The sequence below is a fragment of the Oreochromis aureus genome, linkage group 15, assembly GCF_013358895.1.
Source record: "Oreochromis aureus strain Israel breed Guangdong linkage group 15, ZZ_aureus, whole genome shotgun sequence".
In the NCBI taxonomy this organism is placed as follows: domain Eukaryota; kingdom Metazoa; phylum Chordata; class Actinopteri; order Cichliformes; family Cichlidae; genus Oreochromis; species Oreochromis aureus.
Genome location: NC_052956.1, coordinates 40,695,216 through 40,709,767, shown reverse-complemented (window position 1 = coordinate 40,709,767; position 14,552 = coordinate 40,695,216). Strand labels below are relative to the sequence as shown.

At 39.6% G+C, this 14,552-nt stretch overlaps 1 protein-coding gene across 1 annotated transcript; it reads right to left on the bottom strand.

Annotated features, from left to right (window-relative positions):
- Positions 1–829: 829 nt before the first annotated feature.
- On the bottom strand, positions 830–8,134 carry LOC120433024. The gene is made up of 6 exons (XM_039598467.1): positions 7,851–8,134; positions 6,776–7,043; positions 2,196–3,218; positions 1,798–1,953; positions 1,406–1,498; positions 830–973 (listed from the first exon to the last, which is right to left on the bottom strand). Exons 3-6 carry the CDS (start codon positions 3,210–3,212, stop codon positions 830–832), a joined length of 1,410 nt encoding a protein of 469 aa, XP_039454401.1. The 5' UTR covers positions 3,213–3,218; positions 6,776–7,043; positions 7,851–8,134.
- Between the last annotated feature and the right edge of the window lie 6,418 nt (positions 8,135–14,552).

Genomic DNA, 14,552 nt, shown 5'->3' with positions numbered 1-14,552 from the left:
AAATATTTTTCAAATATTCAAAATCCAATGTTTTTTTTTTTTAAATACTTTATTGTATAAATGTAATAAAGTATTACCTTTATGGCAACCAACACAGCTTTTGGTCAAACACATTACACATTTGTCCTTTTTAAAACACATATGCACAAAATGCAAGTAACGCTTAGTAGGACCACAAAGTTGTCATCAAAGTGTAAAGTGCAACACAGTATTACACAAATATCAATCTCAACACATATAGTGTCAACTATGAAAAAGTGCCCCAAGAGTATACAGAAACTTCTCTTCAGCTATAGCCAATGAATAAATATCTGAACAGTGTAGCTGACCAATGGGGATGAAAAAATATAAACACTCCTTTAGAGTTTTAGAATGTCACAACAGTTTGTTGTATAACTGAGCACATCAAACCTGAAATGCAACCTTTCCCTTGAAACGAAGGCAAATATGTCTGAAAAAAAATTAAAAAATAAATAAAAATACCATACAAAGTATGTATAAAAGCACATTAAATTGTGGTTTGAGGTCTCTTGGAGCATAAAAAGGCCCAACATCCAAAAGAGACTACATATTTTACATGCTATATGTCCAAACACAGTTGTTCCTTCGCATTATGGCACAAGGCCATTTGTTGGTCATTGTTCTGTGCCATTACTGGGAGCTTTGAAGTTTGAAATACAGATTTTGGACTTTGGGGACATCTTGTGCTGATCAAGCTGCATGAAGATTTTTGGAGCACTTCAAAAGTGAAGCGAAAAGGGTTTTGGATAAGCTAGGTTGAGTGCATAGATCAAACCTAGAAGCAGGGCACAAGCTGAGGCAACCGAAGTTAGTTCATGCAACACTTCCACACCCTCAATGACAATGCCAATGTCTTCAGGTGGCTCCTGCAGTCCCTCCCCTCCTTCCGAATCACATACACTGCCATGGTGACCTCCTCCAGGTCCCTCTGAACATCATCTGCTCCACAGTCCTACAGAGGGTACAAGACACAAACACAAATCATCATTAGCCTCACTTCTTACAGTGATTAAGTGTTTGGGTGATGTACCAATATGTGTTATGTGCTGGGCTATTTCTTGGCTGGGTGTCATCACACACCAGAAACAGCAGAGAGAGGTGTATCAATCTGACTCTAATCAAATTGTAAGCAAGAAAGATAAGATTTCCCAACATGTCAAACTATTCCTTTGAACTTAAATAATCAAGTAAGCCCTTCTTACTTAAAACAAAGTCAATCCAATATGTAATGTGTTGTTGCTGGGAATTACATAATGTCCAATATGGTCATGATAATAAATACATGTCAGCAATCCAACTATGGTTCACGTGTTATGTTTGTTCTAACAGTTAACTTTTTTTGTGTCCCTTTGACAAGATGTGCTGACAAACTGTTGAAACTTACAAGGTATTCCTTGATCAGGCCATCTGCATCTTCTCCCAGGAAGATGGTGAGGGCTTTCAGCACACATTCCCTCCGATGATTAATGTCCACAGTCTAGAACAACAAATGTTGATTAATTTTAAACTCTAAATTTCATAAGACAGACATCCTTACTCTTATTGCTTAACTTACATGTACTTTATTTAAAAACAGTAATTCACAAGCCCAGAGATTCATTACAGAAAGAAAAGGGGATGAGTTCAGTGGTGTATTTTTTGAGTCGCTAAAAACATTCATGCATATGAAAGCCATGATTAGCATTGGCCTGCCCATACTGTCTTTATGAAGGATTCAGATATATTTTGACAGCCCTCTTAGTTACTGAAGTATCTTGTTTGATGGTACAGATTTACCTGGTCCAATGTGTCCATGATGTTCGCAACCTTTTGGCGTGTTGCTCCTCCTTTGGCACGTATGACTTTGATCAGCTGACTTGAGTGCATGTCTAACTGGGCCATGAACTTCCACTCAAGAGGAACAGCCATGAGCCTCTGGAACTCCGTATTTATCTAAAAACAAAACACAAATGACAGTAGATATTGTATTATGGAACAAAATGCTGAAACTGATTGTATGCCAAAATGTCTATATCCCAAAAAGTATAACATATATGGAAATTCAAAATGTAAATTCTTTCATTAAGTTCAGTGTTATAAAATCTCAACCACATCAAGTTATGACCGATTCATTAAAGTTAACTGCAATAAATCCTGAAGCATACAGACTTCGATCACTTCAGTTCCATTCTTACCTCTTTCTGTGTGAAGAGTGCAGGCCATCTGTCCTTCAGTTCCTGAATGCTTGGTTCTTGGTTTACCACCTCATGTCGTCTGTAGGCAAACGTGTTAGCCATTTTGTCTGCGATGACCCTTTCATTGTCCCTTATCCCGATCTCTGTCAGAAGTTCTAGTCTCACTTTTTCCATGCTGTCCAGAGTCTCACCAGTAGGAAAGGATGGATAAAAGTTAGCTTCAGAACGTTTTGGCTTCTTCAATTTTTTAGCAGGGAAAGCATCTGTAGTAGCTTTAGATTTCAGTGAGTTTACACACAGCTCTGGACACCCCTGTAATTTCAGCTGGGTCCTGTAGTTTGCCATTTTGTACTTCAGTCGTTGTTTCCAACCGTAGCAGCCATTGAATGATCCAGGTTCTTTCAAACATGGGTGCTTTTTGATAAGGGCCTCTGCAGCTGCGCAGAAATGTGCATCCTCTGGATAGGCCTTGTAACGGTAAATTTCTTCTGCAACTCTTTTCAGGATATCAGACAGCATTCGGGCGCTTAAAGTCAACATTTTTTGGCTCACACAGTACTCAGTATTCCCCCTCTCTAGCTGTAGCTCTGTGTCATATGAAAATTGGGGAATTGCAAAGTCTTCTGGCCACTGTTGTGTTCGAGATGACATAGATTCAGGGGATGAGAGGATAATTGTGTCATTTGATGCCACCGAAATACCGTCATCAGACTCAAATGAAAGAGACAGAGATGAAGTGGACTGATCGGCACTGATCAAAGGTGGATTTGTTTGCTGGTGGATCACTTTGATTGTCCCCAAATTCCGAAGTTCGGTGGTAGAATTCAGATTGAAGAAGTCGTTGCCAAAGTCTTGGTCCATGTATTGCAGTCTGAAGTTACCTTTTAACCCAAAGGTAGTCTTTATCGTGCTGAGAAGGTCTTCAAGTGACTCTGGGATGCCATTTGGAAGAGTCAGCTTTTCAATGTTGTTCTCTCCTAAAATCACCTTCAGTCTTGCAGGTGTTGAACCAGCCATGGTGGTCTGAGAACAAAGCACAAGCACAGTTAGTGAGGATCAACATGTAAACCACTGACATTTCCAATTAGGAGAATTTAATGTCAAACTAGAGGAAAAGAGAGAAGGCAAAGAGAGGAGGAAAGGGAGGAGAAATGAAGAGGAGAGGTGGAGATCAGCTGAGGCAGCGAGGAGAGAAGGCAAACCGAAGAGGAGAGGGGAGGAGAAGAGAGATGGCGAGAATATGGGAGACATTGAAGAGAAGAGAGGAGGTGAGGAGAATATAGGAGACAACAAGGAGAGGAAAGAAGAAAAAGAGAAGAGAAGCAGAAGGGGAGAGCATAGGATTAGCATTCACTGACTGGAATCCAGCAACCTGCATTAAAAAATGACATAACTGATGAATTGCCAATGACATCATCACACCACTTTGGCTTGCAGTATAAAATAAATATGTTCTGAGAACACATTAGTATTGTATGGGTCTGGGTTTTGTTTTCCCACTTAAGAAAATACTTTATCATATTTTGAGGCCTCACCCTTTAAACATGGACATATCTTTTCAAGGTGACAAGACGCATCCTCTAATTTTGTAGTCTGCCAGTGGGTAGGTATCATGCAGTTCTTGTGGCTCAACAAGTTCCACTTCTTTGCTTGGTGATGTTTTGAGATCATAAGCTCTGTAGTGTTCCATATACCATCCGCTAAGCTTTTTCAGAATGAAGATTAGTTTGTCCTGCAGTATCACCATTTGGATGATTTCACCAAACTCTGGCAGTCCTCCCAGTGAGCCGTGGATCAAGATCATCCCACACTTGTAGATTAGTCCATTATATGCTACACTTTTAGCCAAGCACACATTGTCCATATCTGGAGACTTCTGTCTCAGTGCATTTGAGATGTCCTTGTTAAGAACATCAATGTGAACAGTGGAAACATCTGTTACTTCCAGTGGGGGTTTGGCAAAGCTAATTGCATGCAAATGATATGCAATCTGATACTGATGTCTCTGTGAAAGGGAAAGAAGTACATTTTGAAGCATCTGATGTTCCTTGCAACTCTTTTAAAAAACTATGCTTTGCTTCAAATCGCATAGTCCATAGTGCAACCAGTGGCCCAAACTTACGGATCAAGTATGGATAATGTTCCAAGTAGTGGTGCTTTGGTTTAAGATTAACATCTGGGAAAACCTCTTGAAACTTGATTCTGTGCTCGGAGATCTTAAAACCAAGATATGCAATGGAGTCCTCAGTATGAACAGGACTGACAACAAGATCAACAATGTCCTTCAAGTCTGTTAAGATGTGCCAAGCAGGCTCCTCACACGGTACACTCTGCCCAACGAACAAAGGCAAAAATCTGGTAAGACTCCAGTTCTCGTGTGCATTCCCTCCTACACTTTTTTGGATGCAAAACTGAGAGCCACAGGATGAGGTCGATTTGTTTTGTCAGCCCACTTAAAGTTGAAAGATGATATTGCTTCATTCAATGTACATAATGTGAAATACTTTTTTTGATTAACAAATTGAGGCAAAGCGCAAGTTCAAAAGGAACAATTCCCTCAAAAGATCATGTACAACATCAGGTGGAAACCCAGTGGTAACATCAAAATGTGAGAGGTGCTTTGACAAAATACACTTTGATTTCACACCATAATAACTGGGCAATTTGTTTTCCTCAATAATTCGTAAATGATCTGCATGAATGTCTTTTGTTCTTAAAGTAAAGACTTCACTTCTGACTTCAATAGTCTGGAACTCTGATGTTTCTGCAGTGCAAAATCTACATACGTATGTCCCTGAGAAATTTTCAAAGAATCCAGCAATACTGTGTGCACCAAGGTTGTCGGCAACAACACACTGAACAGTGCCTTTTACTGTTCTGCCCAACTTTGACAGAAATATCCCACTCTGTTCCAAAATTACAAGATCATTAATTACAGGTTTTAACACTTTCTCATACCCATAGCACTTCAGATCATTACTTTTGATTAAAGCAGCCAAATAGATTGAGGTTAAAGCAGAATTACAGCCTGGTGGCAAATTACCCAAAACCCAGTACAATCCACAAATTTTATGCTTCCTCCGTGATGTACCAAGGGATTACATATTTCGAATTCATCAATGTATAATATCAATGAAATGCTTTCCTGCTTGGACAACAGTCCATTTTCATGGAAGAAGTCACCATCGAAGATAGTTTTGTAGTGCACAGAAGTTTTTTGAGGCTGATTATCTACAGTATTCAAATTAACAGCCTGATCCAAGATTGTCTGGCAGTCAAGAATATGCTGCAAAGACTTTAAAATTGAAATATATTGGAATGACTTGTTATTTTTTTCGTCAAGTATATATTCCACTGGTTCCACTACTTTAAAGTGGCTCTTATAGTATGCTTTTCGTCTCCAAGGACTGGAAAGTGGACCGTTATCTCCAATTGCTTTTTTTACAGGGTTTGTCTCACAGAGTACACTGGCTAGCTTTTCAACAACTGACTGGTCAAATTGGCATCCATTGTCTTGTAATATTTGGCTAATAGTCTTTTGGGTAATCGCCACAGAAACAGAACCAATCAAATAGTTTAACTCCTGCAAAAGCTCATCTACAGCTGCATTAGACACAAGAAAGATGTGTTCCAACTTAAGGAGCACTGAAGCAATTTTAAGCTCAATATCCTTCTCTAAGTTTTCAGAATACCCATTGTCAAAAGCAGAATTTAAATTTACATCACTCTCTATAATTTCCACATCTGAAATATCACTGGCAACACTGGCAGAAGATTCATCAACAGAACTTATTCCAGGCTTAAATGTGTTCACTGTACCAGAGTGTTTTCTGTATTTATGACTTTTGAAGTTCTCATAGACATTGGTTTTATATTCACAGTTTTGGAACACATATGTTACAGTCTCCTTATTTTTAAGATGCTGATAGATATGTTGAAAATATTCTCTTTCTGTGGAGAGTTGATTATGGCCACAAATATGGCAAATGAATGTGGACGCAGCTTTGGAGACTGCTTGTTGGGCAGGGTGATTTCTTGATAGATGGCTCAGTAGGGCGTTCCAAGTCTTGAACCTACATGCACAATTTAAATAAGTGCATGGATATGAGTGGCCTCGTCCGTAATGCCTATGAATCAGTTTGTAGTGTTTGAGCAATTCAGATCTTTTTGTTAATGTTGTCCCACAGTCCTTGCATCTCCACATGAAGCATAGCACTGGAGAAACAAAGAGACACGCTTTACTGGGTGTATATAAATAATTTGAGAAAAACACAGAGGGAGAGTTGGGCAATATTACAATATATCAATATGGTGATATGAGACTAGATCTCATCTCAGCTTTTTGCCACATTGCCCAACACAAAGCGAATCATTTAAACACAAAATGTATTCATCAAATGTAGCCAGCCCTCTCTAATTAGATTTTAAAGGGATAAGTTCAAAACAAAAGTTTAAAACAAAACCCAAATGCCCATAGGTACATTTTTTTTTTGCAATTGTTTTATATATAAAGCCGATTCCTGTTCAGTGTAAAACTGAATTAAGTTTAAATGAGACATTACTATTTTGAACTTGCATACCTTTGTTGTTGATGAAGTGAAAGTACGCAAGTTCACAGGTAAAACGAGCTGCCTGGCACGCCTCCACACAGGAATGCCCCTCTTGAAGTAGTCACAGAGCTGAGAAGAAGTTAGGTCAGAAGGTGGCGATGGGGCATCACATTGGACACCAAGCCAAAGGTTGTGGCACTGTCCAGGGTTCCAACCAGAGGTGATGTAATCTTTCTGCCATCAGCAGACACCCCTCTGGAGAGGTTGACAGGAAGGAAAGGAAGCGCTACCCAAAGTCCTAAAGATTAAAGATATGTTCGAGTTAGTCTGTCGATCTTTCATCATGTTTACAGTGTTCATCTGCATCTATGTACTTATATATGTATTCAGACACAGACCAGAAGTGTGCTAGGTCTACAAGAAATCTGATGGCTGTATTTTCTGTGTTCAATAGCGTAATACTTTCTTCTATGATTTCTAATTTTGATTTTCTGCCGCACACCATCTCCTCTCACACGGCTGATCCGTGCGTGTACGTAGCGCTGCACGCACGCACTTTCCTCGCCTTCTTAACGTCATGTACATTGAAAGCAATGCAAGCGGCAGTAAATGCATGCTTCCTGGAGCCACCACAGCTAAACTTTACCTCCTACATCACCCGTGGCCGTGACCGCATGAACTATTCGCGCCGACAGGCATACTGCGAACAACCACTGTGTATAAATGCGCGCCCCAAAGTAACGTAGTCTGAAGAGAACCGCGCCCAGCTTGCCGCCATAATGTGCTAATGCTAATGAATAACTAACAGTAAGCCAACACCGACACACTGCATGAATACACAACTTTAAGCTAGCGTTACGATATTAAAACAAGAGAGTACCGCCGCAAACTACTAACTTAACCTACATGTCCAAGCACAAACTACCAACAGGTCTGACATTTCGCTAATGTTAGCAGGGCTGAATGATAGCGGTTTGGTCAGGTCAGTTTACTAAACACTTAACAAACAATACAGTTGGAATATTTTTATATCTAATATATTAAAATATGTGTTCTACATTTGACTTACCTTCAAGGACTATGGAAAAAGTAATATCTTCGTTACCTTATTGACCAAATTGTTCACGAGGTCCTGCCTGCAGCCAAGTGCCTCTCAAAATGGTGGTCTCAACCGCAGGTAGAAAATTCTGGAGAAGGCGGAGACGTCATGACATCAGACGCACTGCGTCACGAGAAACCTAATTGATGCAGGTTGACTCTAATGAGAATAGCAGGTTACATGTGTACTGAGGGAACAACACGTAATAACAAGTTGATATACTCCACAAATGTAGACTGGCTCCACTAAAGCAGAAATCTTAATGAAACTAACTCCGAACTTTACGTAACTTCAACTACTGCTGAAATACACTTTTTAGAGTGTATACTATATTCAGCAATCATAAAACTTTACAGAATTGTAATAAATTATCAATATGAATTACTGGCCTGTGATAGTGTATTAATTTGTAGGGAAAAAAAACATGTGTACCAAGGTGGAATTGAACTCACGACCTTTGGGCTGCAGACCCGTGTCATTACCAACTGCGCTACCGGCAAAGAGAGCCGGCGCGTGGAAAACAGGGTAATGAGCAGTCAGAATCATATCGCGGTGAGAGGTTGTAGGAATGTTTAGCTTATTTTAGAGTTTAGAAATGTGTTAAGATAGAATGTAGAATTATTGTGAGACACTGACACTGCCCTGGATATAAATAAAGGCCTGACTGTGTCATGAACTTAGGAGTAGATCTTAGGAGACCCTCCCCCAATTGAACTGTGAAAGTAAGACAAAGAGGAGTTAATGCTGAGCGGAAATTCCCCAGAGGATACCTGTGTGGGGGTCTCAACATTTGTAACTTGATAACTGTGGTCTGGAAGGGAGAGGGGTTTTTTATGACCCCTAGGGACTCACGTACCAGAGACACACACAGTGCTTAAACTGTTACACTCACACATCCACATGCACACTCACTCACGTGCTCGTGCACATAGACACAGAGTTTGGACCACACCATGGGGGTTTTATGATGCGGCCGCTTCTATAAAGCTGGCTGGAACGAACAAAGGGGTGAAGATTGTTGCAGAGGGACACCGGCCTCGTCTTCCCTTCTAGAACAATGTATGCTTAAATAAAGATGAATAAAGTTTTGTAAAAATGACTACTGGGTCCGGTGCCATCTCTGGAGGCCCGAGGAATAAAAAGAACCGGGGTAAAACTGATTTCCCAACAAGGTGTAACATGCCGTTTTTGGAGTTACAAAACATCGTGTAAGTCAAAAACTAGGTGGGATAGAAGCACAATTCTTGTATTGTTTGAATCAGCAGACTTTGGTGAACTAAATACTAAATACTATGATTTAGCAGAAATACTATGATTGAGCAGAAGTACTAAGATGTAGTAGAAGTACTTTGATTTAGCAGAAATACTATTATGGAGGAGTAATACTTTAACATGGGAGAAATATTGATACAGACACACACACATACACATACACAGAGCCTAAAGGGAGCAGGGGCTGTTAAGAGTCTGGGCTTGGTATATCTAGGTCAGTTAAATTAGCTGCACCTGCTGTAATTGACCCTGTGCACGAGAAAATGCTAACTTCCTGGTTTGAGACCGGATGTGGGGTTGTACATTTCCGGTAGCTTTACTTTGCGGTCAATCGTGTCATAAAAAATCTAATGATCAATTTTGACGTTTAAAGAGTTTAGATCGATCAGTTTTTTACATCACTCAACACAAGCAGAACTGCATTACTGCATGCAGAAGACATTTAAACAGGCAAATGTTCAGCATTCAAACTACAGGTAAACAATAGTCAAACCAGATGTTTCCCCATTATGTCGATATCAGCTAGTCAAGTACACACCTACACAGCATGTTAACAAACCATGAAAAAAAGCCACACAAAAAAATGAACGATTGCTGGTAAGGGTTTCTCTACATTAGTATTTACGAAGGGTGTGTTGTGACTTACGTTCAAAATTACAGTGGTCCCTCGCTATAACGCAGTTCACCTTTCACCTCGCTGTTTCGCAGATTTTTAGTGCAAGTTTGCATGCTTTTTTTTTTTTACATCACATTATGTCCAGATCGCTGCAGACAATCTCCTCCGTGATGTCTCTCCTGTACAGTACAGAATCGCTGCATCGATCGCTAGCAGTGTGACTTTGAAGTGCAGTACTGTATGTCCACGATGTCCACGCGTCAAAAAAATAAAACTGGCTACTTGATTTCACCCATCGCTGGTTACTTTTTAGAACATAACACCCGCGATAAATGAGGGACAGCTGAGAAATATAACATTTGAATCCCTTTTCTCTTTTGCTCTGAGGTGCGGGGGAAAAATATCGACAAGTCGATGAACATCATTTACAGATATATTGGGTAAATGCCCAAGACATCTATAGAAATGTAAATCGCTGCTTGATTCATTCATTTGCTTAACTTGTTTTGGACCGTAAACAAGGCGCGAATAGGACACCGGAAACAAAGCTCCCCACAGGAGTTTCTGCACCGGAAGTAGCATATGCTAACGTGCACATAGTCAATCAGCCCTTACACACACAGACACAGAGAGAGGTATGAGTTTTCTGCAGTGTATTTCTCACATTCAGGATTCCCCTCGAACAAATGGCCATAATAACTGAGTAGAGGCAACGCAAAACTGCCTTGACTTGCCCTCAAACAACGTTTTGTAACTCTAAATCTATATGGAACATCAAAATCATTCTTTCACCATAAGAAACAGCAGGCTTTGGTGAACAGTCATGGAAATTTTCAGGTCTCTGTGGAAATCCATCAAAAAGATCTGACGAGAGAAAAAAGTGCCTCATTTCCGGAGTTTGAAATCTGAAGAAATCTGAGCGAAGGACAAATTTCCTACCATCAAACAAGTGTAATTCATGGCCAAACGGTAATAGGTGAGGAAAAAATTCTTGAATTGTGAGCGTCAGGAGTGTCTGAAGATGAATTGGCACAAGGCTCTCGTCTTAACTTTGCTTTGTTAAAATTATTTATGATTTATGATTTGGCAGAAACACTGGGACTTGGTAGAAATACTATGATTTACATGAAATACTTTGACTTAGCAGAAATTCTATAATCTAGCAAAAAGCACTACAGCATAGCAGAAATTCTATTATTGAGCCGAATTACTAGGATTTAGCACAAACACTATGATTTGGTATAAATACTATGATTTTGCACATATACTATATTCAGCAATCATAAAACTTTACAGAATTGTAATAAATTATCAATATGAATTACTGGTCTGTGATAGTGTATTAATTTGTAGGGAAAAAACACGTGTACCAAGGTGGAATTGAACCCACGACCTTTGGGCTGCAGACCCGTGTCATTATCAACTGCGCTACCGGCAAAGAGAGCCAGTGCGTGGAAAACAGGGTAATGAGCAGTCAGAATTAGATCGCAGCGAGAGGCGTATAACGCCTTTTTTGGAGTTACAAAATGTCGTGTAACTCAAAAACTAGGTGGGATAGAAGCACAATTCTTGTACTGGGTGAATCAGCAGACTTTGGTGAACTTTCACTGCGATTTTCATAGCTCTTTGTACCTCCGTCGCGGAGATATGACGAGAGAAGAAACGGCTTCATTTTAAGAGTTTGAAAACTGAGAGGAGGAAAGATTTCCACCCCTCAAACAAACATAATTTATGGCTCAACAGTAAGATGACTGTAAAAACTATTTCGACCGTTCATGTCAGCAGTGTCTGAAGACATTACTGTTCAGTACAGACATGAAGCCCAACAATCATGTTTTTACAGTCCTGTGGTCTCAGCCTCAGATATACTCAACTAATCAGTCTCAGATACTTATCAAATCAAAGTGATATCATAAAAAAAATGAATGAACAAAACAGCTGTATGAAACGTTTCTCGCGGTTAATCTCATGGTTGCTAGGCAACCTGAGCAGCGTGACAAAGGCCAGACCGTCCCATTTCAGCAGCATCTCACTTCCGCACTTCTCGCAGTTCGTTGTACCCGCCATATGTAGTCCGTGAAGTACTGAATGCTAAATTCGGACACAGCTCTTTTTACACATAGCTGATGTGTCGAATCTTATTTGAAAGTTTACACTGGTCACTAGATACTAGTAGATGGTAGATAAACACTGTTGAGAACACATGAGAAGGGATTATGCAATATATATTTATGTTTATATATTTACACATTAAGGTGAAACCAGCTGAAATAGCAGACGTTTTATTAGGAAATTGTTATGTAAACTTTGCATATCTTTAACAAATTAGTAGAATTCTCAAGCATTCCTCCACCTGCGCCTAACAGTGCTTACAACTGTGGACACACACACAAACACACACACAAAATCTAGAGCACAATTAATCAGAGACTGTGAATTCTGTGTTTTTATGACATTAAATTAAATTTAATCTGCTAAATTTTAATCCACCAATGAAAATCAGGTTTTATCTGCTTGAATGTTTTCAGTTTTCAGACCTTGTGTCACTTTGAGGCAAATTGAGGAATAGCTCTCTGAATAATGACAGTGACATTGTCTGAAAGCCAAGAAAAATACCTATGTTTTGATTTATAATTTGTGTTGGTTCAAGGAAAACTACGTATGCAACAGGAGTGTGTTCGGACATGTTCAAAGGTTAGACTGCACGCACTTTGCAATGATATCAACCAATGCAAATGAATTGTAGGACAACGGCAAGGGATATGAAGGAGCTGAGTTATACAGTGATAGAGCAAGAATGGGAGAACATTTGAAAGTTTGAATGGTGGTTGAAGGTCAAAGTAGCTGAAAGTAATTTAGCTAAAAAAAAAAGCCAGTTGGGCGCTTTCTTATCTGATGTCTGCCATTCATTTCAATGGGAACTGCTGAAGACAGGTGAAAAAGCTGAAGTTAATATTGGAAAGTTGCAGAAATCATAAAATCTTTGGCCAATTTAATAAATTAAATTGTTCATACATATATTTAACTTTCACACTTAAAATGTCTACTGGAATGTTTGCTCTCAAGTTCTATGCGCCCTTTTCCTAGGTCTCCCTCAACTCAACAGACTAACCTTGTTTTGTCATTCACTTTCTCACCACTGATTGCCTCTGCAGTCTGTGCCTTAATTGAACACACCTGGCACACATTATAAATGAACTGCACTCACCTCCAGCTCTCTTTTTGCAGTCCCATTGCAGTTGAGGTGAGTTTGATTTTGTCTCCTGAATTTAAACTTTTATGCTAAAGTTATATATGTACTTGTTGCATATACTTTTGGTGGGAGTGTTATTGGTAGTGATGGGCAGATGAAGCTTCATGAAGCACTGAAGCTTTTCATCCAATTGGTTCACCCCAGCGCAAAGCTTCGTGAAGCTTCATTTGCTCTAGTAGGACATCTAGTGGACGTGAAAATATTAGTTGGCATGAATTTGAAGAGTGTGGCATTTTGCACACAGCCTGTAAATGTCACCAACAAAAGGAGTCTGTAAAACATGTATATTGTAGTGATGGCAGTATACTGTGTATATTTATACTGGCAGTATGGAAAATGATTATTTGGAAATGCTTAAAATGGAAATGATCATTTACTGTGAGGTGAGGTGTGGTTGGGGTATGGACAGTGGTTGTGCTTTTGTAACGTTGAGGTATGGACAGCTACACACTGAGGCTTTGAGCCTCAGTCCTGCCTGTTCACATTTTATTCTGTAAAAACTAAAGTTTCACTGCTTTTATGACCTTTTTAGTGGGGAGAACACAGCTAGGATTTACTGATTTAACAAATCTTTTAAATCCTTTGTCCTCCACAATGCTAAATGGCTGGGAGTCCTCAATCACCATGCTAACCAGGTCTCCATCTATTTGAGATTGTTCTCCTGAGGAAAGACAATAAAAACAAAGCACAAATATGAATATCACACACGTAACTTATTACAGTTGTATAATATTGTTCTATCATTTAGTAAGATTACTGCATGCTATATTATCATGGCATTTGATGGCTCACCTGGTCTTGCTCCACAATCGGTGTTCCCCTTATTCTCATGCAAAGCTCTGTAGTGCTTAAGCATGGATGAGGTGTTGTTGTTATATCCCAGCTCCCTGGCACATAGCAAACACTTCACCTTGTACAAAAGTAAAGACAGCTTAACATAAATTGTATTGCACCATCAGTATTATGAAAATACATCATCTGTAGAAATTTACATACCTTGTTGGGAGGAATAAAATCAAAATGTTCCCACACAGGGGAGGACATCCTCCTCTTCTTAGCTGGCTCCATTCTCTCCTGACTTTCTCCAAACTGTCTCCAAACTCTCACTAACCGTAACTCTCCATCAAACACCCACATTTTGAATGAAGTCTGAGGGGTTTATATCGCTGTCATAGCTCGCGGCAAAGTTCGAACCGCTTCATGAACCAGTCACGTGGTTTAGCCGGGCAGCGAGGCTTCGGACGTCATCATTTTCAACTCCTCCCATAAACGAAGCAAGCCTCGATACGCGCCTCGCGGAAACGCCCCCTCCATTACTCGACACACGCTTCGAAGCCTCGATACAGAACGTCCCATCACTAGTTATTGGTATTGTACATTATAATAAAATTTAAGAACACAGTAGGAAAGAATGCCAAATAGGAGAAGTTTATAGTTAAGTGGTAAAGTTAAGTATTTAACTGCGTTAACATAAATGTTTGGTGAACTTTTTCTAAAATGTTTCCTTGTTTTCTGAAGTGTAATATAAATATTTTCAAAAGTCAGTATTAGTTGTAAAAATAAAAAA